This window comes from Phascolarctos cinereus, unplaced genomic scaffold (assembly GCF_003287225.1).
Source record: "Phascolarctos cinereus isolate Bilbo 61053 unplaced genomic scaffold, phaCin_HiC Scaffold_8;HRSCAF=390, whole genome shotgun sequence".
NCBI lineage: Eukaryota > Metazoa > Chordata > Mammalia > Diprotodontia > Phascolarctidae > Phascolarctos > Phascolarctos cinereus.
In genome coordinates, this window is record NW_027556291.1 from 42,750,542 (window position 1) to 42,775,107 (window position 24,566).

The window sequence follows — 24,566 nt, forward strand, 5'->3', positions numbered from 1 at the left end:
CTGGTGAGGAAACTCCAACTTCTTAAGGCATATGAGAAACTGTTCTGTCACTTATAGTCTGAGAGAGTTGCTGGGGACACTGAAAATAAATGACTTGTCCAGGGTCACATAGCCAGTACAAGCAGAGAGAAGATGTGAATCCTGGTCCTCTTAACATTGAATCAAGCTCTCTAGTCTCCTTGACTCTAGATGCCACTCATTTCACTGAACTCAATTAACAGAACTGATCCAAACTCTTGTAGATTAGTAATCCTGTAGGTTTCTTTGCTTTATAGTGAAACATTATCAATCAGAGGAGCTTTGCTTTGGGGTTAATCTGCCCCATCCCCTTCTCCTTTTGAGTTTTCCCTATCCTGTCTCCAAAATAGCCTTCTGAAACACTGAGTGTTTTAGCTAATGCAATACTCTGAGTGTTCTCCCTTTTTGCTAACAATTGGTTTATCTTTTTTTTTTTTGTAGTAAATATTTCAGTAAAAGCTTCACATTGAACATCAATACAACTAACTAAACTTGCTGGCATAAAGTTCCCTGTCAATTACTCATCAGGATTTTTTTGTCTTATTCATTGCACATTGTAAACAATCATATGAAACATTGTTCCAAAAAACAAATAATAAGGGAAATGCAAATTAAAACAAGTCTGAGGTTTCTTCTCACATTTTCATTCATTTTTCTCCTAATATGGATGGAGTTTGTGAGTATTCCATTCTTTCAGCTGTGCTGTTTTCACTTAATATTATTTCATAAAGGGCTTTCCAGATTTTTTTTGTATTCCTCATACTTACCTGGTTTTTAATGGAATTTTAATATTCCATTATGTTGAACTGCCAAATTTTATTTAACTTGTTCCCTCTTGTTGGAAGTTTAGGTTATTTCCAGCAACTAATTTATCCTGATTTGAGAAGTATAAATTGTCTTAAATACTTATCTTTTTTGTCTGTAGGTTTGACTTTTGTTCAGAGATTTCAATGAGGAGCATCCCTTTCTCTGCAAAGTGAGTGAGTATTTTCCAACTGTCAATCTCTTGCCTTCGTATAGCATACTGAGTTTGACTAGGTAGGCCATTCTGGGCTTGTGGTCTATGCTGCTTAATTTTGTTTGTATTTTATTCCAATTTTGCCCTTTGTCCTCCTTGAAAAGTCTGTTGTGATTGGGATGCATATTCCTTGCTGAGTGGAATTCTGTATTTGTTTTGGCAGTTTGAATTATTTTTCTCTTACAACTATGGTGTTGGAGTTTAACCGTTGAATCTTTGGTTATGTCCTTTTGGGGGTTTCATAGATTCTTTCTCATTTTTTTTTGTCACCACTTGCTTTGTGTAGTTCTGAGAAATTTTCTTTGATAATTTCCTGGGATATAATGTTCTGACTCGTTTTATTTTTATTTATTTTTTGAGGTAATCAGGGTTAAGTGACTTGCCTAGGGTCACATAGGTAGTATGTGTCAAGTGTCTGAGGTTGTACTTGAACTCAGGTCCTCCTGACTCCAGGGCTGGTGCTCTCTCCACCGTGCCACCTTGCTGCCCTCAGACTTTTCTTTAAAAACATTTCCTGGGCTGTTGGCAATCCTGAAATTCCTTCTTAGTAATCTATTCTCCAGTTCTGTCACTTAAATATACATGTTTCCTCTTCCTTTTTTAAAAAGAATTTTCTGAACCTCTCATTTTATCTGTTCTGCATTGCGTACAATTCAAATTTCCACTGTAGTAAGTCCATTATTGTATGCTTCTGCGTCCTTTTGGGGAAGGTTTCTCTTGTGTTGTCTATGTTGAACATTTTCTTCATTATTTCCTACTGTCCATTTTAAAAGTATCTTTTAATTCTAGCTAATGGTATTTCCATATTTTAAAAACTTTCTTCAATCTCTTCTTCTATTTGATCTTGTGTTTTCTGCCCAGTATTAATTCTTGACAAATTTCTTCAAATATGTCATTTTTCCATTTTGCCTACATCTGCATTGTTTCTTGTACTTCAGCTCTTTCAATTATTCTGTAAGATTTTTTTTAGTATAGCAGTGCTCTTCCCTTTACTCATTTCCTATTTTGGTTGGTTATTTTCTCCCTCTTGTGTGGTTCTTAAGATGTTTTCCTTTTCTTTGGTGTTTCTATTTGTTGTTTTGTTGCTTGTAAGGAGCCTAGCTTCCTTTGAATTTCTTGCCCTGCCATCTTGGCTTGGAAAAACAAACTGTGTGTGTCATGATATTATTAATAGGCAGTTATTATGATCAGTCAATGTATCAAACCTATTTTTTCTTTGTAAAGAAAAATGTTCTGTTTGCCCCGTTTCATCAAGTCCTTCAGATCCTGTATGTGTACTTTGTTTCTTCATGTATGTGCCACTCTGGTTTGGTTGGTATTGTCTCTAATTTGGCTGCTCCTACCGACTCTGATGTTCCTCTCTGAAGTGCCATTCCTATGTGTTTCATGCTGTTTGTGAGTCAACAAGCATTTATTAAATATTTACTACGTGTTAGGCACCATGCTGACTTCTGGAGATACAAAGAAAAGTAAAACACAGTGTCTGCCCTCAAGGAGCTTCTCTTCTAACGAGGGAGACAACGTGCACAAAATTGCCCATACAAGATATATTCAGTGTGTATAGAAAGTAATAACAGAGGGAAGGCACTAGCAGTGTGTGTGTGTGTGTGTGTGTGTGTGTGTGTGTGTGTGTGTATGTGTGTGTGTGTGTGGGAGAGAGAGAGAGAGAGAGAGGGAGGGAGGCTGGGAGGGTGGTCAGACAGTGAAAAGGCAAAGGGTCAAGAAATGGAGCCTTGAATTTAAGGAGGCTAATGTTGCTGAATCATTGAGTCCATGGAGGGTCATATAGTGTAAGAAGATTGGAAAGGTGGGTAAGGGCCAGGTTGTGAAGAACTTTAAAGCCAAATAAGATTTTATATATGATTGTGAAGGAGATAAGGAGTCAGTACAATTTATTGAGTTGGGAAGGCTGACAGGATGAGACCTAAGCTTTAGGAAAACAACTTTGGCAGCTGCGTAGGGGATGGATTGGAGTGAGGAGAGACTTGAGACAGGGAGACCAACCAGAAGGCTATTGCAATGGTCCAGGTGGGAGGTGATGAAAGCCTGAATCTAGGTGATGGTGTATGAGCGGTGAGAAGGGGAAGTGTTGGAGAGACTTGGCAGGGAATGGGATGTGTGAGGCATTGAGAGTGACAATGAGATTTCAAGACTGAGTGACTGGGAGGATGGTGGTGCTCTAGGCAGCAATAGGGAAGTTTGCAAGAGGCAAGAATTTAGGGGAAAGTTCTTTTTGGATATGTTGTGTTTGAGATGTCCAAAAGGCAATTTGTGATGTAGGACTGGAGCTCAGGGGAGAGATCAGGCCTGGATATAGAGATCTGGGATCATCAACAGAGTGATGATAATTGGATCTGTGGAAGCTGATGACAAAGAAGCTGCTTCTGGTTTCACCAAAGTCTTCTCCATGATCAATGATGGATGTATGGTTTTCTTTGTGTTTGCGGTCTTATAAAGACAGTTGGGGGATGGGAGGATTTGAGAAGAAAGCTTCAGAGAAGACAGGTGGTGAGTTAGGTGTATGACTTCTTTCCATGCCACCCTTCCTCTCCCCTCTGAGAATTCCTGTGAGGTAGAGGGAAGGAAGATAAGGAAGATAAGATGGTCATTCTGGAAATTGGTCGGGTTAGACTTCCAAGCTCTTCACTGACCTGTTGAGGACCCAGGCCAAAAGATGCATAAAAATTATAAATAATTACCTGTAGTTTTTATGTGTAGGATCATAGGATTCAGAGTTGGAAGGGATCTTGGAGATTATCTAGTCCATTTACCAAAGGGCAAACTGATGTGTATAGAAGGGAAATGACTTGCCCATAGTCATATAGCTTCTTAATGGCAGAGCCAAAATTAGAGTCTTGGTCTTATGATTCTATTTTTAGTGCTCTTTCCATTATATTACATGCTCCTCAGGTAACTAACTAGATATAAACCTGAACCACTAACCTTTTTGATCCACAATAATTCACAGCAAAATAAGGCCTTTGTGAATTGCCATGTGACAGACAAGAGCAATGTGTCCAGCATCACCAGGTTTGAGATTTAAAGCTCTCACATTCTCACTTTCCAGACTACAACCCCCTTACATTTTTATAGGAAACCAAATATCCTATGCATGAGACACAAAATACTGTGTATTTGCCCACTTGAAAAATCAATGGAGCAGAGGTATGAAGAAATCCGTTAGGAAGCCAGATCGATATAGCCTATACAAACCAAGACAGAATAGAATCATTTTTACTTGTGGTAATTAACACGACGCCAAAGACAAAATGTCAATAGTTTCCGCAAGTCCTGGACCATGACTAAAAGGAACCTTGGATGTGATGACCGAATTTAGTGAAGACAAAGGATGGTCTCTGTCCTGAGGACAAGAGTGGAAAGCAAGACATATTCCAGGAACTTGCTGCGGTGGAGTGGATTTGACATCAGAACACCTGAGTTAAGTTCCTCTCTGCCTCTTGCTACCAGAATGGCACTTAACTTCTTCCTGTCTTAGTTACCTCATCTATAAAATGGGTACATATGATCGATGAGTACATTGTAAACATGGCTGTATTATAGTCAGGGGCACTTGATGATGGGCATCCTAGTGTGCTTAAGGATGTGGGGAAGTCCTGCTCACTAATCACTGAGGCAGCTTCTGCCTGCACCCAGGGAGGCAGCTTGGTCAGTGTCTTCAAGGAATCAGTTTATTCACTGAAGTGATCCTGTTGGCTTACTGGTTTGAATGGATGAATACCGAGGTAGTACAAGCGTCGTGGAGAGAGCACTGGTCTTGGTGTCATGATGACCTGGATTCAGATCTCACCACTACCTCACTTAATAGCTGTGTGGCTATGGACAAGTCCCTTAACTTCTATGTGTGTCAGTTTCTTCATCTGTAAAATGGGGACAAGATAACATGTAGTACTTACCTCCTAGCATTATTGGAGGGCTCAAATGTGATAATGTAGGTAAAATGCTTTATGAACCTCCAATAATAGTTATTATCATGAATTAATGTTCTTGCCCCAAAGGCAGAATTTATTTTGTAGTCATGGTTTGTAATAATAGAATTACCCACCTTTCCAATCTTCTTACACTATATGACCCTCCATGGACTCAATGATTCAGCAACATTAGCCTCCTTAAATTCAAGGCTCCATTTCTTGACCCTTTGCCTTTTCACTGTCTGACCACCCTCCCAGCCTCCCTCCCTCTCTCTCTGCTCTCTCTCTCTCTCTCTCTCTCTCTCTCTCTCTCTCTCTCTCTCTCTCTCTCTTTCTCACACACACACACACACACACACACACACACACACACACACACTCACACTGCTAGAGTTGGAAGGATCTCAGAGGCCATCTAGTCTATCCTCTTTATTTTAGAGAGGAGTCGTCTGACTACCCAGCTGAAAAAGTGACATGGGTGTGCTAGCCTCTTCCCCACAAATAGAGAAGATGACAAAGATGATATGTAGCTCCTTCTGTCCCCACATGGTTTGGATTTCTTCCTCTAGGTCTTTATATTTTGAAAGCTTTTTGTCCAGTGTAGTTTGGAGTTCATGGATATTTGGTATGGCATTGTTATTGTTGTTGTTGTTTTTATTAGTCTGGGTTTGGCTCAGAGGTTAGTATCAGTTGATCTGAATGTCTGACATTTCATCTGTAGGAGAGCTGCAAGGTAACATAGTATCTAGACACTCCCCTCTAGCTAGGCTGGAGTGTATGGTGAGAATAGCAAGTGTCCTGAGGTTTATGGAGGAAGAGAATGTCATTTTCTATTGCTTCCCTGCTTCTAGATTTCCTGCCCAACCTTGTGCTTGCCTCTATTTACCCCTGCCTAAAACCTTGCCCATCTGCTACCCTTCATTGTGCCTCTCACTCTTCCATTTCCCTTCCATTTTACATTTTTATGAGTGTATTAAGCCTGTTCACCCATGGATTCTCAGAGGCAATCTAGTCTCACACACACCTTTTACCATAATCCCCTCTCCCAGGTTCCAGCCAAACAGTCGTACAGCCTCTGCTGAAAGAACTCCAGAGGTGGCCCATTTCTGCTCTGATTGTGAGGACGTTTAACTTTAGTTCAGGGGAAAGAGCACTAGATTTGGAGTCAGAGGATATGGGTTTGAACCCTGTCTTTATCACTTCCTATCTGTGACCTTAGACAAGTAACCTTTCTGGGTCCCAGTTTCCTCAACTGTAAAATGAGTGACTCTAAGATCCCCTCTAGCTTTAATTCATCATCCTATGAACTGAAGAATAGGCAAGTAGTAAAGGTTGGTTGACTACCCACCAAGGGGTATCAGGGCAAGTTAAGTACAAAGTGGTTAGGGAGGGTGGGCAACTAGGTAGTTCAGCAGATAGAGTACTAGGCCTGGAGTCAGGAAGACTCATCTTCCTGTTCCTGTTCCTGTTCAAATCTGACCGCAGATACTTCCTAGCTGTGTGACCTTGGGCAAGTCACTTTACCCTGTTTGCCTCAGTTCCTCATCTGTAAAATGAGCTAGAGAAGGAAATGGCAAACCGCTCCAGCATCTTTGCCAAGAGGGTCACAGAGAGTCAGACGTAACTCAACAAGAAGAAGTTAGGGAGGGAGGAGGGGGGAAGTTGGGGGGGGATCATGTTGTGTTCACTTTTTCTTTTCTCACTCTCTTCTTAACCCCTTGCAATCTGGCTTTGGACCTCATTCCACTGCAACTCCTCTCTCCAAAGTTACTAATGATTTCTTAGTTGCCAAATCCAGTGGCCTTTCCTCAGTCCTCATTCTCCTTGGCCTCTCTGCAGCTTTTGACTCCGCTATCACTCTCTCCTCCTCAATACTCTCTTCTCTCTAGGTTTTTGGAACACCACTCTCTCCTGGTTTTCCTCCTACCCATCTGACTGCTTCTCCTCTGTCTCCTTTGCTGGATCTTCCTCCAGGTCATACCCTCTAACCATACGTATTCCTCAGAGTTCTCCTGTGGGCCTTCTTCTCTTCTCCCTCCATACTATTTCATTTTGTGATTTCATCAACTGTCAGGGATTTAATTACCATCTCTATGCTGATGATTGCCAAATCTACCTTTCCTGCCCTAGTCTCCCTGCTGACCTTAATCTTGTATCCCCAACTGCCTTTCAGACATCTCGAACTCGATGTCCAGTAGACATTTTAAACTCAAAATATCCAAAACAGAGCTCATTTTACTTCCCCGAACCCCACCCCCTCCACTTCTACCTTCCCTATTACTGTAGAGGATAACACCAAACTCAGTCCCACAGGCTTTCGACCTAGACATTATTCTTGACTTTTCACCCTCTCACTCCCCATCCCATATCCAAGCTATTACCAAGGCCTGTTGATTTCACCTCGGCAGCATCTCTTGAATGTGCCCCTTTCTTTCCTGACACTACCCCCACCCTAGTGCAGGCCCTCATCACCTCATGCCTGAACTATTGCAATAGCCTGATGGCAGGTCTGCCTGCCTCAAGTCTCTCCCCACTCCAATTCATCCTCTATTCAGCAACTAAAGTGATTTTCCTAAAGTGCAGTTCTGATCACGTCAACCCCATACTCAATAAACTCCAGTGGTTCCCTATTGCCTCCAGGAGCAAATACAAAATGCTGTTTGACATGCAAAGCCCTATATAACCCAGCCCCCTCCTACCTTTCCAGTCTTCTTACATCTTACTACTCCCTGACACATACTCTACCATACAGTGACTCTGGCCCTCTGGCTATTTCACAAACAAGATACTTCATCTCTTGGCTCAGGACATTCACTCTGTCTCCTATGCCCGGAGCACTCTCCTTCCTCTGCTCTGACCTGACCTTCCTGGCTTCCTTTAAGTCTCCACTAAAATCCCATCTTCTTCTCCAACCCCTCTTAATTCCAGTGTCTTCCCTCTGCTAATTATTTCCTAATTATGCTGTATATATTTGTTTGTATGTTGTCTCCTCCATTGGATTGTAAGCTTCTGGAGGGCAGGGACTGTCTTTTGCCTCTTTTTGTATCCCCCAGTGCCTGGCACAGTGACTGGCACATAGCAGGTGCTTAATAAATGTTCATTCATTGATTGTTGCTTAACTTACATCCTAAAGAAAGCGATGGATTCTATGAGTTGAAGGTGGAGTGAGAATGCATTCCAGGCATGGGTCACAGCTAGTACAAAGGAAAGGAGATGGGAGATGGAGTTCTATGGGTGAGAAAAGTCCAATTTTGTTGGAATATAGAGGTCAGGAAGAAGGATAATGTATAAGGAAGCTGGAAAGATAGCTTGGGACCAAATTGTAAGGGGCTTAAAAAACCCCAGTGCCTGCCCCCATGGTGCTCAGGCATAGGGCACCCTCCTCTCTTTGGTGTCCAGGAATGCCAATTAGTTCCCACCTGCTCACTGGCAACTGAATGTGAATTCCACAGGTTAAAAAAAAGTAGAAAACAAAACATCGATTTTAGAGCTGGAAGGGACTTTAGAGAGATCATTTAGTCCCACCCCTTCATTTTACAAAGGAGGTATGAGGCCTTGAAAGGAGTTGCCCAGAGTCACAGAGGTAACAAGTAGCACAGGTTAATTAGAATCCAGGCCCTCTGATGCCTTTTCTGTACTGGCCTTCTCAATTTCTCAACCTGTAAAGCAGGGTCAGGGGCTGAGTCCCACTATTAAGTGGGCAATCTTCAGACCCTCCCTTCTACCTTTGGTACCCCCACCTCCCCATCCTTCCCATCAGTTGTGCCCAGGGACCTTCCCTCCCTTCTTTGGCATCCAGCCTCCTTCCCTTCCCCCTCTGGTGTTCGACCCCCTTTCCTCTCCTTTTCACTTTGGTGCCCAACTCCAGCTGTCCCCCCCTTAGCTCCATTCCCCCCCCCCGTAGTTTCAGGTGCTTCCAACCATCTCTTTAAAACTGCTCAGAGTTAGTTTGACCAAATGGTTTTCTTCCAGACAACTATTATGCACTTAGAGGTTGGGATAGATAAGTGGCTAAATGTGTGGTCGCTCCCTAGGGTCACCTTGCATCCCCAGAGGTTTCTTTTCCCTGTCTGAAATACTAAGGTTCTCTGACTTTGGCACAGAAGGTAGGAAGGCAGATGATTTGGAAGCAACTTTACATTTTGACTTTTACTTGGCTGGGGTCCGTCCCAGGGCTCCCCCCCTCCCCCGCAGCTCTGCCGAGCCAAGCCAGATGTAGTGGCCCAGTGGCACTTTGCAAAGCCTCTCCCTACACGTCTGAAGTTCACGATCGCCCACCAGGCCGCCGGGCCTCCTGGCTTCGCAGGTTGCTGAGCGCTCCATTCTTGAGGAGGGGAGTAGGGTGTGCTTTCCTTCCCCACCTCTCCCCGCTCGGACCCTCAGCGACCACAGAAGCAAGGTGCCAGGCGGCCGTCGGGCCTGCCACCTGCGCCTCCACCTTGAGGCTAATAGCCGCAATAAAAAGGCCCCCGGGGTTCTCCTTTCGGAGCCACTTCGAGGGGTGCTACTGAGGAAGAATCCCGTGAGCCCCGCAGGGCACGAGGCTCACGAGTCCGCCCTGACGGCGGGGCGGGGCAAGGTGGGAGCGGGTAAGGCGGCTCCCGTCAAGCCGGGGACTAGGGGTCTCTCCCTACTGGGGAAGGGGGGAATGGTTTCTGCTACCCCCTCGCTTCCGAGGCGCGGTCGCCGCCGCAGCTATTGCGGGGGGGTGGGGAAGAAGAGACTCGGGCCGCTTGGAAGAGACGCTGACCCGCCTGCAGAGGAGCGGGGTTGAGCAGGCAAAGCCGAGCTCGAGGAGGGGAGGGGCTCCGGCGCCGCCGCCGAAGCCCCCCGCCCGGAGAGAGGCAGCCAGCAAGGGCCGCTTCCAAAGAAACAATCCTTGAGGGAAAAGTCCTCGCGGCCGCGGGCCAATGAGCGGCGCGAAGGCGGAGGGAGGCTAGGGAACTTCTCGGAGAGCCAGTCAGAGGGGACGGCTGCCGGGAAGCCAATCAGCGCTCCCGAGCCCGCAGCCCCTCTGCAGTAGTTCTGTCAGAGCGCCCGTGAAGAGCCGGGGAGGACGGGGGGAGCGAGCGAGCGAGCTCGGGCTGCCGCCGGCTCCAGCCGCCGCCGCTGCTCCGCCCGGCCGCTCCCCGAGCGCCGAGCCCCGACAGTCCGTGGGGACGTCCTTGCGTCCTCGCCGAGCTCCGCTGCCTCCCAGCCTACCTGCCTCGCTGGCCGCGCCCCCGTGGCTCGAGGGGGAAAAACTTTTGGAGCCGGTGGGCGTCGTCGTCGTCGGGTCCTCCCGAACCTCCGGCTCCGCTCCGGTCCGCCCGGGATCAGCCGGCTGTCCTGGGACCCCGCTCTGCTCGGTTCTCCCCGTCCAGCCTGCTAGCTACCTTCCCACGCCCCCGGGGCAGCGCGATGGCCAGGATCCGGCGCTCCGCGTGCCTGCTGGCTCTGCTCACGCTGCTGAGCGTGGGCATCCAGCCCCAGCCGGCAGCCCCCGAGGCCACCTGTCACCAAGTCCGTCCCTTCTTCCAGAGGCTGCAGCCGGGGCTCAAGTGGGTGCCCGACGCCCCCTTGGCAGGTGAGGACTGGGAGCCTGCCTCCATCGTCCGTTCTCCCCTAGGGGTCGAGCGTTACAAGTTGCTCGTGGATCCCTGTGACCTCACTCAGCATCTCCTTATGACCCCACCCTGAAAATTCTCAAGGGAGGGGGGCTTGGGGAACGGAGGAGGGTCTCCAGCCAAGGGGTGCCTCAGTCGCGGTGGTGGTCAGAGGGAGAAGAAGGAGGGGGGATCAAATACTTTTGACACCCCGCCCCCACCCCTGCCTTGGGGTCGCCGCGGGCATCTACATTGTCTATGCCTTGGGCTCACGCTGCTTTTCAGCTAGAGGTTGGGAGGGGAAGGCGTGGGACTTGGGCTCTGGGGAGGCAAGGTCGGCAATATTTCCCTGGTCAACCACGCCAAAGTTGGTGACACAGGAATTTGAGAGACAGACACACAGACTGTTTCCAGGTGCTATAATTCTAGGTAGATAAGATGAAGGGCTAATGGATGGGGCGAGTGATGGCTAGCTAGCACGCCTTCTTGGCGACCCTGTCACTCCATTTTCTGGGGAGTAGGTGGCCCCGGCAGGCAAGGATGCTGAAGGACCTCAAAATCCAGTTTCCCTTTTCAGGATGACACGTTGCCCCGACTCGGACAGATTTTTCAGAGTCAAAAGTAGAGACGTTAAGAACTGAAATGAGCAATTTGCTGTGCTCATCTCCTGCCGCTAGAACAGTTTTGCCCGTTTCCTTTTCAAAAGGGCCCTTTTGCTGGCTACATCGACAAGTTTAGCTATACTACGTTTGCCCTTGGCAAGAGCAGAGGCTTTTTGGGGTGGAGTGGGGTGTGGTAGAAACCTCTGATTTCCCCTTCCACGGCTCTGTCATTCTCTCCGACTAGTCTTAGAGAGTTGCCTGGTTGGGTGGGGGTGTGCCTCACCGAGAGGTTTAAATGACTTGCCTATTATCACGAGCTACAATGGTCAAAGGCGGAACTTAAACCCCAATATCAAGACTGGCCCCCTCTCTCCACTAGCCATGTTTCCTTACTGTCACAGGATGCTCTTTAAAATCTACTCCTTCCAACACCTACCCTCTACCCCTCTTGACGTGCACTGAGTAAGGGTGGAGGCAAGTGTTCTGAATACATATCTTTTTAGTCTCGTAATGGAGGTAATGCACAGGATCTTTGTAAGATGCTGGCAGTCATGGTGATACAGCTGATGGAGAGAGAGAGGGGCTTGGAGCCAGAAAGAGGAAGTGGGTTCAGATCCCTCCTCTGACACATCACTCCAGGCTAACCCAAACCATTTAAGCTCTGTGTGCATTAAGCATCCCTCTTGGGTTTACCTGTTACACCTTATTCTTCTTCACTCGATGGAGGGAAGTCCTACATGTCAGCTTTCCACACTGCCAAAATCTCACGTACCTCTAGTATACACCTTTCCTTGGGTTGTGGAAGTCTGCTTTCAACAGATGAATGTTAACGGTGCTGGGTGTTTAACTATCTGTATTAAAAACCATGCCTTGGAATCCCAATTATGACAAATTGCTAGACTGACAATGTAAATAAGAGTTTGGAACAGGTTAATCTATCATAAATGCCCTTTTCAGTTTTCTGTTTCATCTGTATGGGATCCTAGACTCTCAGAGCTGGAAGGATCTTGGACTGCAATACCCTTATTTTATGCATAAGGAAACAGGCCCAGAGGGGTTAAATACCCAAGGTCACGCAGGTGGTATATGGCAGATCTGGGATTCAAACCCTGATCTAGAACTCCAAATCCTCTATGCATGGTACCCACAATGGCATGTAATTCCAATGAAGGTTCCAGGGCCAGTTACAGCTATGAGCTAAAACTAAACTCTACTGGGAACATCATAAACCCCTCTGATCAGTCTGGAATGAGACTGAAGGTGGTTGTCTTTAGTCAGTCAAGTCGTGAATGTGACATAATGGAAAGAAGGCTTGGAGTCAGGAAGATTTGAATTCAAATCTTGCCTTTGTACTAGCCAGGTGACCATTACCAGCAGTGACACCCTGGGCAAGTCACTTAACCTCTATATATCCCAGCCCCTCCCTTCCGACATCTTCTCAATTCTGGAGAATGCGGATTAATGCCCTGTAGGTGCTGCCCGAACCTTTCACTGTTGCTGTTAGGCAGGTTTTCACTTTCAGTGGCAAGGTACTGCACTCAACGCCTTTTTCCTGAGGCAATGGACGAGCATGCTGCAGTTTCAAAGGCCACCTGGCTCCCCTTTTGGGGGACTGAAATGAAAGCTGCATGGATGTATTGCATATCACAAAGCAGTATTGAGTTTTAAGAGGAAAATTCACCCCTTATTTAGGAGTGTTCACATGTTAAAGATGAAAAAGCCATATGTATATGTATAGGTTATGACGAGCTGACAACAGCAGAATATATATTTTCTGTTCTTTTCCGCGCAGACATTGATGTTTTATTGTATGAATGTAACTTGAACAGTAGTGAAAAATCTTTTTCCTCTCGACATTGTTAATCCTATGAATGTGTTTCTTGTGAGGTCTTCTGACCAAGTGGGGAGACCAGTTGCAGGATCAATGTTTTATCTTGCCTGGGGAGTAGGGGCAAAAGGAGATGACTTCTAGATGATGTTTAAAAAACAAAAAAAGATCTGAAATACTGGTAAGGATACAGTCTATTTCCTTGGCAACCCCCTCCCCCGATTAAGGCTTCCTTGCCCCTTTTGACAGCTTCATTTAAAATTTTAAAATGTTGGGGTGTGATTTGCCCTGTGATCTGGGTTCAAGTCCCAGCTCTTAAAGGCTAGGTGACTTCCTCAAGAAGCCATATCTCTCTGAGTTTTAATGATTTTTCCCAGTCCAATGATAAGGGACTAGATAAGCTCTTAGGTCCCTTCCAGTTCTATAACCCTATAAGTAATTTGTTGGTACTGTAAGGGGCCTCAGAAGTCATAATTTAGTGGAAAAAGCACTGGACTCTGGAGGCATGGGCTCAAACCCTGGCTCCGCTTACTAAGTGTGGCCTCGGGCAGGTCACTTAGCCCTTGAGACCTCAGTTTTCTTCTCTGTAAAATGAGGGAGTTGGATTAGATGAGTTCTGGGTCCGTTTCTGTCCTGGAATTCTTTGCCCTTAAGGGTGGTCCAGCCTCCTGGGAAGTAATGAATTGTGATGGAGATTTCCTCGTAGGGTTTCATTCACCTGCAAAATTCACCTTTTCTGAGGCTTGACTGTAGGTACTTCGAGAGAACTATGCATATGGAAATAGTCATTTAATTTGATGTTTAAGTTCAGAATAAGAAAATACTTTTAAATAAACCTCTGTGTGAGAGAGTTGCCAGGAATAACCTGTATATGCCATCTGACAATTATTGGAGGCAGATTGTATTCAATGCAATTCAGTTAAGTGCTTACTGTGTACAAAGGGGCAGCTAGGTGGCAAAGTGCACAGAATGCCTGGCCTGGAGTCAGGAAGGCTCCACTTCCTGAGTTCAAATCTTTCCTCAGATACTTCCTAGCTGTGTGACTCTGGGCAAGTCACTTCACCCTGTTTGCCTCAATTTCCTCATCTGTAAAATGAGCTGGAGAAAGAAATGGCAAACCACTCCAATATCTTTGCCAAGAAAACTCCAAAAAGGGTCATGAAGAGTTGGATACAGCTGAAAAATGACTAAACAGTAAAAAGTGGGATCAGAGTGGCATGAATAAAGGGCTGGCCCAGGTCAGGTAGACCTGGTTCAAGGCTTGCCACACACTGCCTGTGTGATGCTGGCTTGGTCATGTTACTTCTCAAAACCCTAGAAATTCCAGAGCAGTTGCCCATCTGCATGGCATAACTGGGGAGCCCTCTTTACTGATAAAATATAAATTTAAGCCAAAACAAAATAGACAAGCAAACAGAATGTGCAAAGCAATGTGGTTAGGTTCTGGGGTATACAGAAACTGGGCCTCAGGGAGCTTACATTCTACTGGGGAGTGGGATTCAATGTACATACTTATAAGATAATTCTAGGAGGGAGGCTAAGCCAACAGTGTATGTGTGTGATTATATGTATGTATAGATGTATACAAAAGAAGGCTCCATGAAGGAGGTGGCCTTAAAGGAAGACCACCAGGAGGCTGGGAGAGGTAGAGATGAAGAGGGAGGAGAGCATTCCAGATGATGGGAGATGGAGTGAGTTCCTGGAACTCAAATTGTGTACCATACATGGATCCCTGTTGTATTTTGCCCCTTCTCCCCACCTCAGAATCTAGTAAGAGAAGGCTGGCAAGGTAGTAGACACTAGATTGGGAAGGCTTAATTTCAAGCTCAAGCATTTGTATTTTTTCTTAGAGAATGGGAAACCACTGAATATTTTCAAGCACAGGAATGACATGGTAAGACCTGTCAGGCCTTAGGATCCATATAGAAAATACAGAGAAAAGCATAAGGTATGGCCATGTATTGAGAGAGTTAATCAGTATTTCAAAGTAGAAATGGTAATGGCAGACTAAATACGTGGCAAGTGTGTAATTTCAACGTGAATAAATGTGTAATTTGCTACTGTCATTCAGCTGTTGGAAATTGAAAGAGAGCTGCAAATTATTTGATAGTTGTGAACCATCATGATGATCGCCTGACTTATTTTATTCCATATTTTAAGCCATGTTCAGTTTGCTTGCTCCACTGTATTAACTGTGCTAAAGCTTTCTCTGTCCCAGAAAAAAAAATGAGATTCAGCTGGGATAAAGAGGAGCACTGGAAAGAGTGAGTTTCTTGTCTCAGTTATGGGGAATGCTCCACATTGGCTTCTAACTTTGGCCATTGGCAGAATTGGGTTAGAGTCGATGGAGAAGGTGCATCTCTTATACTAATACTGATGAGAGGAAATGGTATTTGAAATCAGCCAGCATCAAAAAAAAAAAAATCACAGGGGCTGAAGAACTACACTAAACTCCCACAAAGCTGATCTAAATCCCTCTGATCTTCTATTCCCATTTCTTTTAGAGTGTTCTGAGGCACAAGGTTATGACTCTAAATAGCAAGTCCTTAAGACATGTAGATCTTTTCATAGCCTGGTTTTTAGGAATTTGTAGCTCAGAAAAAGCACTGCAAATGGAAACCAGGCATACTAGTAGTATCTGGCAGAAAATCCACACAATAACTCTTCACTACAACTATGTTGTTCTTTTTTATTTTAGAAAAATTCAGAAAAAAAAGCCATTGAGCTCAGAAGTCTAAGCTTAATTGGGTTTGCCTTGGCCTACACCCAGAGACACTTGCGAATGGATGCAGTTTTAGACAAGGGAAAGTAGGTTGCTAAATGTCATTCCTAAGGGTTGTTCCAGAATTCTTAACATACTATAAATAAGATTGAGTCTCATTTGCTTTGGGAAGGGGCTGTGTGGTACAGACAAATAGGGGTCATCAAACTCAAGCAAAGCACCAATGTTGTGAACTCTGACAAGGTTGGCATAGGGGCAGTCTCTTTGCCTTAGAAAATTCATGGTCTTGGAGTTGGAAAGTACCTTAGATGCCAGCTAATCGAAGTACTAGCAGCTCCGGAATCTTCTCCATGCAGCCCTATCTAGTGATGATTCAGCCTTTGATTACAGCTGGTAATGGTGAAATCATTACTTCTAAAGCAGCCCATTCCATTTTGGGATAGCCCTAATCATTAACTAGTACGTCCTTTTACAAGGAGGGATTAGTCTGCCTCTGCAGTTTCCACTCCTTTCTCTCCTAGTGTTGCCCTCTGGGGCAAATTAGAACAAGACTAATCCCCATTGTACCTGAAGGGCCCTTCAAACACTTGAAAGCAGTTATGTCCCTCAAGGTCCTTGGAAAGTGGTGGAATCAGCACTCTAATTAAATATGGGCTGACAGCTGTGGTTTGGAGTAGCACCACTCCTGGTTGGAACAGGGAATTTAAAGGAAGAGTGAAGTGTGTGTGTGTGTGTGTGTGTTGATAGGCATGGTGACAGAAGAAGAAACAAAACTGGGGTGATGGCGTGATATGTTTTTAACTTGGAAACGTAGTTGCATTTTTAATACACGATAAGCTCAACATGGTTCCTTAAAGGAGGTGCACAATGTGTTAAGATTTGTGATGTGCTTCAAAGGAAACAGTCTGTTTGGAGAAGTAGCTGCTGACTTCATGGGACACCTGCCATTAAGGATTGTGAGGGGACCTTTCCTAGGGAAACTGAGCTGCGGGAAGTTTAGGGAAACACTGACTGGAAAAGACTTGCAGGGAAACAGATGGAATGTCCGAAATATTGTTGAGCCAGGCCAAAAGTTAGAGGGCAAAGGAGTTGAAGTGGGAGATGTGAAGTGATTTTGATGGGACTTATGCCTGGGAAAAAACTCTCCTAATTCTTTGAGCAAATTTCATTTCCCAGAATTAGGAAACCCAGGCATAAGGGAGATTAGTTTTGGTGTGTGTGAGATTACACAGATGGTGTCAATTTTGCAATGTTTTTCCTCATGGGCTGGTAGGTTGTATCCAATGTTTTGATGCAATATTTTAGAGCATTCTGCTACTTCCATCTTGAGAGTTGCAATGTTTGCTGTCTGGGCGGTAGCCTAGGAAGAAGCTGATTTATTACCAGCCGGGGAGAAGAGAGTTTGTCTTGAATGCCATGAAAAAGTCTGTGTTTACAAAATGTACTCTGTTATACAACATATACATTAGTCCACATAGAGTACTTTGGGGTGTATACGTGCACATAGATACATACATACACAATTGTTTTCCTTCTGCTTAAATGGCATCTATAAATGACCATGCCACCTTTTTGGTTTTGACACACATGAAGGTGCAGGTTGTAAAGAGCTATGTTATTACTCATTTCTAAGAAAATTGCTTGTGCATGATGCAGCATTTTGGAAGAATTTCGCTGAGGATTATGATCGAACTGTTCAACAGAAAGTACCGACTTAACCGAATTTGAACGTTTTTAAATGACTCCTTTTAACTTGGATCTCCAGTGTCCCTCTGTTCTGTATTGTCAGTGGTTTCTATGATTTAGAATGTAAACTTTAGGAGGGCAGACATTGACTTGGTGTGATGTTCAGCATCACATTATAGGTCATTGTGACCATAATTGCCTCCACTCTGGGTATTCACATGATACATTTTAAAAAAATAAGTTTGAATTCCTGTAGTCGAACACACTTTTAAGGCATGGAGGACATTCATGATTAAAGTATCAGGTTCTGGCCCCTGGCAGCATTGACTGGCTCATCTTTGTTGAATGTCACAAGAACAAGTAGAGATTAGCAACATCATCATGACTGAATTGTCACCATTTAAAGGCCAACAATTCTTAGTACTTCAGTTGTATAACACCTCTTTAAACCCAGTGACTGAGTAAAACCCTCTGTTCTTTGCACCTGAAGCTTTCTGACTAAAGGTGAACATTACAAAGGTGATGCTGACCTGTCCAAGATTTGGAGATTTGTTTGTACCATGGGCAGAATCCAGGTGAATCAGGCTCAGCCCTTTGCAAGGCATTGCCACTTATGCCTGAGATACTTGTCTCTCTACATCTCCCACCCACTGCTCTTGGTTCTGCATATAGAGCTAAGTAGAACAAGGCTATTTCGTCTTCCATGTGGCAACCCTTCAAATATTTGGAGACAACTATCATGTCGACCCCCTTCCTTCACAGTCATCTGTTCTGTTGGGTGGAGATCCCCAGTTCCTTCAACCAATCAATCATCATATGGTTTTATCTCAGGGTCCTTCCCTATCCTAGTCACCTTTCTTTGGATGCTCTCCAGTTTGCCTGTGGCCTTCTGAGGAAACTATATACTAAGTTGATATCAGAAGTCCAAATACTATCAAGGGCATAGGGTTATTAAAAAGATCACACTTGGAGAGGGAGGGAGCTTCAGGTGCGTGCACATGCACGTGTGTGTGTGTGTGTGTGTGTGTGTGTGTGTGTGTGCGTGCACACGTGCACGCACTCTCTCTCTCTCTCTCTCTCTCTCTCTCTCTCTCTCTCTCTCTCTCTCTCTCGTGAGCGTCAGTGGATAGGGGTGGGGGTGGTGATGGTGATGCTGACATCTTAGTAAAATTCTCCACCAGGGATCTGGTACCTTATATAACCTAGGATTCAAGATCTTCCTGAATGAGAGAGCTGACTACATCAAACCTCCAGCATCACTGTTCTCCAGAGCCTCTGAATTCCAATGAGCATTAGCCATGGGCTCCTTAGTTCATTTAGCCAAAGAGGAAGCTGTATCACGTTTGCTCTCCTTTGACTCTAGAGACACAGCCAAAGTCTCCACCTGAAATGCACAAGGCGTGTCTGATGTGCAAAGCACATTGTAGGAAAAATCATTATGGCAAACCTATTATTGTGTATTTTAAAATGTTCCCCTGAGAAAACTGTTAAATGTAGGAAAGTACTAGCTTCATTGACTGTCTTGTTGAATATGCAAGGTGAATAAGTTTAGAACTCAGTTTAAAATTAGGTCAATTAAAGACCAATATCCTGTTTGTTAATGAATAGGAATAGTTGTGTTTGTGACTTTTAAAAGAAAAAAAAATCTATAGATCCATGACCAGGGGGACACTTTCACTTCAGCCTCTGCGTCATTTGGGAATTTGTACACGATAAAGCCAAAATGCAGTGCTAGTGTGTTCCAGAAAATTAATGACTTGTTTTCGGGAGTGGAAGTCCTCTTGTTCATGTGCGTAGATTTGTAAATCCACTGAGCTCTTTGAAGTGTACTTAATAAACTTATATCAATAAATTATTTGATAGGAAAAGATCACAGCATCTCCAAGCCAGAAGGGACCTCAGAGGCTACCTAGTCCAACCCCTATATGAACAAGGATCCCCTTGACGACTTAATTACTGGATGAGTGGTCATACAGCCTTTCAAAGAAGCCCTTGAGCCAGAGGAGGCAGTGCACTCCACTCTTTATGACTCAAGTGGTTAGTAGCTTTTCCCTTACATTGGGCCTACATACATGTTTTTGCAACTTTCAAACCCATCACTCCTAATCTTACACTCTGGGGCCAAGCAGAAAAATCTAATCCCTCTTCTTTCTGAGTGCCCTTCAAATACTTAAAGACAGTTATTATGTTCCCCCAGTTCCTTCATCCTATGGTATGAGGTGGTAGCCACGTTGTTCCTAAGGCATATCTGACTGAGGCCTGCTAGTTAATGGATGGAATCCTAGCCGTGTGCTCTAGTGAGTTCCTCAGATTCCCCAACCTTTGTTCCCCTCCCTTAGCGTTAGCGAGTCCCTACTCCCCTCAGCTGCTGCCACCTTCCTGTTTAATGGCTGGGGGAAGAGTGTAGCACATGGCCTTTCTTCTGTGAGTTGGAGCTGTAGTGAAGAAGCCCAGACTTCTCACTGTGGGATCCTCTACCACATGCCTGGCCTGGCCCAGTCAGACATGTAATGACTTAAATGGTTTAGGCATGTACCTACAGTGGGACAATATCCTTTAATTTCTACCTTAATTTTTTGGGTCAATCTTATAGAAGTGTGCCTCTTCATAAAGTGCCTTTCTACCACAGATCCTCTTCTGGGGTACACAGTACAGTTCTTTCCTGCTCACAGGACACCTCACAACCCAAATGTTTGTTCTTGGGTCCCTGAAACTGGTGTCAGTATTCCACAGTTAGAGATCAAATTCCTGTTTTAGTTACAGATCTCACTGTGGAATAAAACTTAGCTCTCCTTTCTCCTTAGGTGCATGAAGGCTGCCACTAAGCTGACCTCTGGGCGTAATGACCTGAATGGCTGGGGTTAGGATGAGCTGTCTAGTTTCTTGACATCTTCAGGTGTTAACCATCAGCTTCTAGCTGGACCTACACATATCCTATGCAGTGGTGTGGAAGCATGTTAGATTGGGAGTAAGAAGACCTGGGTTTGAATCATGCTTCTGCTACTTGAAAGCTATCCTCTTGGGTAAATCCCTTTGCTGCACCTCAGTTTCCCCCATCAATAAAATGGGGATAATTAAAAAAATACTTAGCTATTTGCCTCACAGGACTGTCTGAGGAGCTAATGAGATCATGAAAGCAAAGTGCTTTGTAAACCATAAAAGCCCTATGCAAATGTCAGCTGTTTATTATTATTATGTGGAAGACAATTGATTCCCAGGGTAATTGCTGGCCTGAATTGGATTGCAGTAGAGAATTTGAAAAGGGTGGGGGAAGCTTTCATGGAAGGGATTCATTTTTCTAAGGCTTCAGACCTTGTTACTTCCTTGTCTCCCCCACCCTGCTTTTTTTCTCCTCCCTCTTCCCCCAGCCCCCCATTTCGAGGGGCAGAAGGAAATGAGATGCAGTTCTATCATAATATAGTTCTTGGCTCTGTGTGTGTGTGTGTGTGTGTGTGTGTGTGTGTGTGTGTGTAATATATCCCTGTACCTGCATACTTTTAATACTCTAGAGAACTAGCTTAATTTTCATGGGCACAAGCTAGTGTGCAGAGCTTTTCAAGAGCTTGAGTGAACACACTTTCAGATGGATTGGCCCCCAGATTAGTTGTAGAGTTAATTGTCACCTATACCATAAAGTTCCTACTCATTTATCAAATTCCATCATTTTCCTAAGTACAGAAATATGATCCTAATTAAAGTAGTGACTGTCAGCTTTTACTGTGAATTTGGTCCATCTTGGATAATTACACTTCCCAGCATCAGCTACTCCTGGCACTTCCTACCTTGCACGTGAAGCTCCGGAATAATGAGAAGACTATCCTGGAGGTGTTTTTTTTTGTTGACTTTTTGGGGACATGGCTGTGTATTTGGGGGACTTCCTACATCTTTCATTGAAGTAATTAAAATTCTCTGAGCTACTCTGATGTCAAGTAAGGAGGAGGGGTACCTTACTAATTAATGTTACAGCCTCTACATTTTTGCAGAAACTTTCAGAGGGTTTTGACTGTCAGATTTCTTAAAATACATTTTGCCAACATTTTGCTGTTTAAAACAAAGACCCTTTGATTAACTGAACATGTTTGTAGGTATTATAATCTAGAGCCTTGTAAGAGGAGATGATCATAGATATCAGAAGGTACCGTAATCACTTACGTTGGGTGCAGGTGAGTGCATTGGAATCTATAGAATTGTATTAGTGATACAAACAATTAATTTCAATTTAATATATTTTTTCAATGATTAAGAATCTATGTTCTTTCTCAGATACCCCCATTGGAAAAAGTAAAATCTGAAAAGTCTTAATGTGTTTCTATAGCTTTTGGTATGCCCTTTATGCATAGTCAAGTAAAACTGATTTGTATATTGTCCATGTCCAAAAACTACATGTGTCAATCTGCACCCCTAGTACATTACTTCTCTGTTAGGAAGTGGGTAGCATGTTAAATCATGGATCCTCTAGAATTTTTGTCAGTCATTGTATTGATTAGAGTTATGTTTTCTTAAGTTTGTTTTTACAATGTTGTTATTGTATAAATTGTTCTTCTGGTTCTGCTCACTTCATTCTGCATCAGTTCACATAAGTCTTCCCAGGTTTCTCTGAAACGTCTCCATAATTTCTCATAGCACAGTAGTGTGCTATTACATTCATGTACCATAATTTGTTCAGCCATTCTCTAATTGATGGGCATCCCCTTAATTTCCCATTTTTTTCCACCAGAAAAAAATCTGCTAAAAATATTTTTTGTACATATGGGTCCTTTTTTCTCTCTTTGATCTCCTTGGGTTATAGACCTAGTAGTGGTATTCTATAAGCAACAATTTACAACTGTGCCTGTTATTAAAAATGTTAAAATCAGCAATTAGCAACCTTACACAGTGGGTGGTCTTTCATGGACTCTAGAACTGATACCTTTCAAGCTAATGGAATTCCAGCTCCCTTTTACTGGATGGAGTTGTTACATTCATCAATCAGCATGACCACTGTGTTAGAATAGCAGACTACTGTACTAGGTTTGAATTTGCTTTTGGTGTCTTTGTTAGTACGTTGTGTTTGGATTATAATATTCTTTGGTATGTTAGATATAGCTTTTGTATTTTCCTCTTTTTACAAGATGGAATTAGGTACTAGACTCATATATTCAAGATTTAGAGTTGGAAGGGACTTTAGAGATTATTCAGTCCACTCCCCCCCCCCCCCCATATTACAGAGAAGGGAATCTTAGGTTTATCAAGTAGAGGCGCTTTGCCAAAAGTCACACAAATCCCTTCATCTGGCAGAACTGGGCTTTGACCCTGGGTCTTCTGACTCAATACCTTGTGCTCCTTTCACCATACCAAGTTGTTGTGTTACATGAAAATTTTATATTTTAATAGAATCATAAAGTTGTGTGGAACCTCCAGAACACCTGGTTTAGACTGCTTTCTGTACTTCATTTTTCTACACTTTCATATTTCTAGAGTTTTAAAAAACTTTTATGTGGCCATTATTGCTTTCTAATTTGGCCAGGGATTAGAATGTACTTACATACAAAAGTGTACAAGGTAATCTGAAATTAACTGGGTTTGAAGACCACCTATGACAAAAGTACTTATTCCCCATTTGTTTTGGTATGGAACCACAGATCTAACCAAGATGAATTTGGTTATGCTCTCCTTGATAGAAAAATGGAAGCAGCACCCTTTGTAGAATGAATCTTTACCTTTAGGATAGAAGCATCAAGCAAGAGAATATGGGTGAAAGCTCTGGTTTGGCCAATTCTTAATGTCTTTATCAGCTAGATATCCAAATATCCTAATACAGAGGACTTCAGGGTTGTGGTCCAGTTTTTTTTTTTTTGTGAGGCAATTGGGCTTAAGTGACTTGCCCAGAGTCACACAGCCTAGTGAGTGTTATGTGTCTGAGGTCAAATTTGAACTCAGGTCCTCCTGACTCAGGGGCAGGTGCTTTATCCACTGTGCCACCTAGCTGCCCCCATTTGTGTTTTCTTAATAAAGGTTTGTTTGAGTGACTTTAATCCCAACTAGGAAACCAAAGCAGATAGGATCACAGTTAAGTAGGAAATTTAAGCTCAGCTTTGTAAGATCAAGCAAACAACCCAAATTCCCTACCCAGTTTAGGGTTGATTTATATATTGAGCCCACTCCTTTGGGCAGCTGAGCTTCCTCTAGCCTGATGCTTAAACAACTGCTAATTAGCAGCAGGAGTATTATCAGTCACTTAAACAGTAGCAGGAAAATCTCTACAATTTGTATGGGTCAAAACCTGAAGTTTTTTAAAACAAAAAATTCAAGTTGACCTATAAATAGAGTCAACTTGCCATCCAGGATAGTAGTCTCTTTTGCTGACAGTCTCTAATGACTGCAGTGAACTAAGGAGACTTTAGTTCACATAAATAAAGGATAATACTTGTCAATAGAGGTAGAAATATTAGCCTAACTGATTTGAAAATAGTTCTCAGGGTTTGGTCCCTCTACCATATAAATGGCCCTCGCGAAGTGTTGAGTTTTTCGTATTGGCTTGGAAGGTATTATGATCTTGTGGGACTGATTGTTTGCTGTTGAGAAGAGGATATTGGCATGGATACATACGCTTTTGCCTAGAATCTAGATATCTGCTATTCTGTCTTCCTTTATTAGTCTTTGAGGTACACATGTGCTTTGCTTTCTATGTAGCCAGTGAAATTTTGCCTCCCCAACTTTGTTAGTACTGGATGGATTCCCAGTTTTCATCTGGGCCAGGGTCCACATTGTATAAATGTGTTAGATGGGGGTGTTTGGTGTCCAGCATATTCAAATCACCCTGACTTTCATCTGGGTTTGTTTGCATTTTTTCAGTGAAAAACGATAAGGGGATTTTCTTTGATTTTTCTTGTTTCTATTTAAAAACCTGTGAACACAGGCAAGCATTTAGTTGGAGAGAGGCTGTTTTCATTCTTCAGTTGCTTACAGGGTTTGGGTTTTGGCCTGTCTAAATAGGACTAATGATGAGACTGTCTAATCAGCCTTTCCAACGTAGGTAAGCAGGATCATTTGAAATTTCAGTTTATACGGTAATTGTCTCCTATTCTTCATTATTTCAGGCATGAAGGCTGTTCTTTCACTGGCAAGACCCCAAACTATTGGAGTCTCCTCAGGCATTCATTAGATATCGAGATGCTGTGCATGGCCAGGGGTCAATT

The 24,566-nt window shown here is 43.7% G+C and overlaps 1 protein-coding gene across 1 annotated transcript in view; it reads left to right on the forward strand.

The window, feature by feature from the left end:
- Positions 1–10,268: 10,268 nt before the first annotated feature.
- GPC3 (glypican 3) overlaps positions 10,269–24,566 on the forward strand; it is a 691,493-nt gene continuing 677,195 nt past the window's right edge. The window contains exon 1 of the mRNA XM_020969857.2: positions 10,269–10,531. Coding sequence (XP_020825516.1) covers positions 10,366–10,531 — 166 coding nt within the window. The 5' untranslated portion in view covers positions 10,269–10,365. The remainder of the gene's footprint in view (positions 10,532–24,566) is intronic.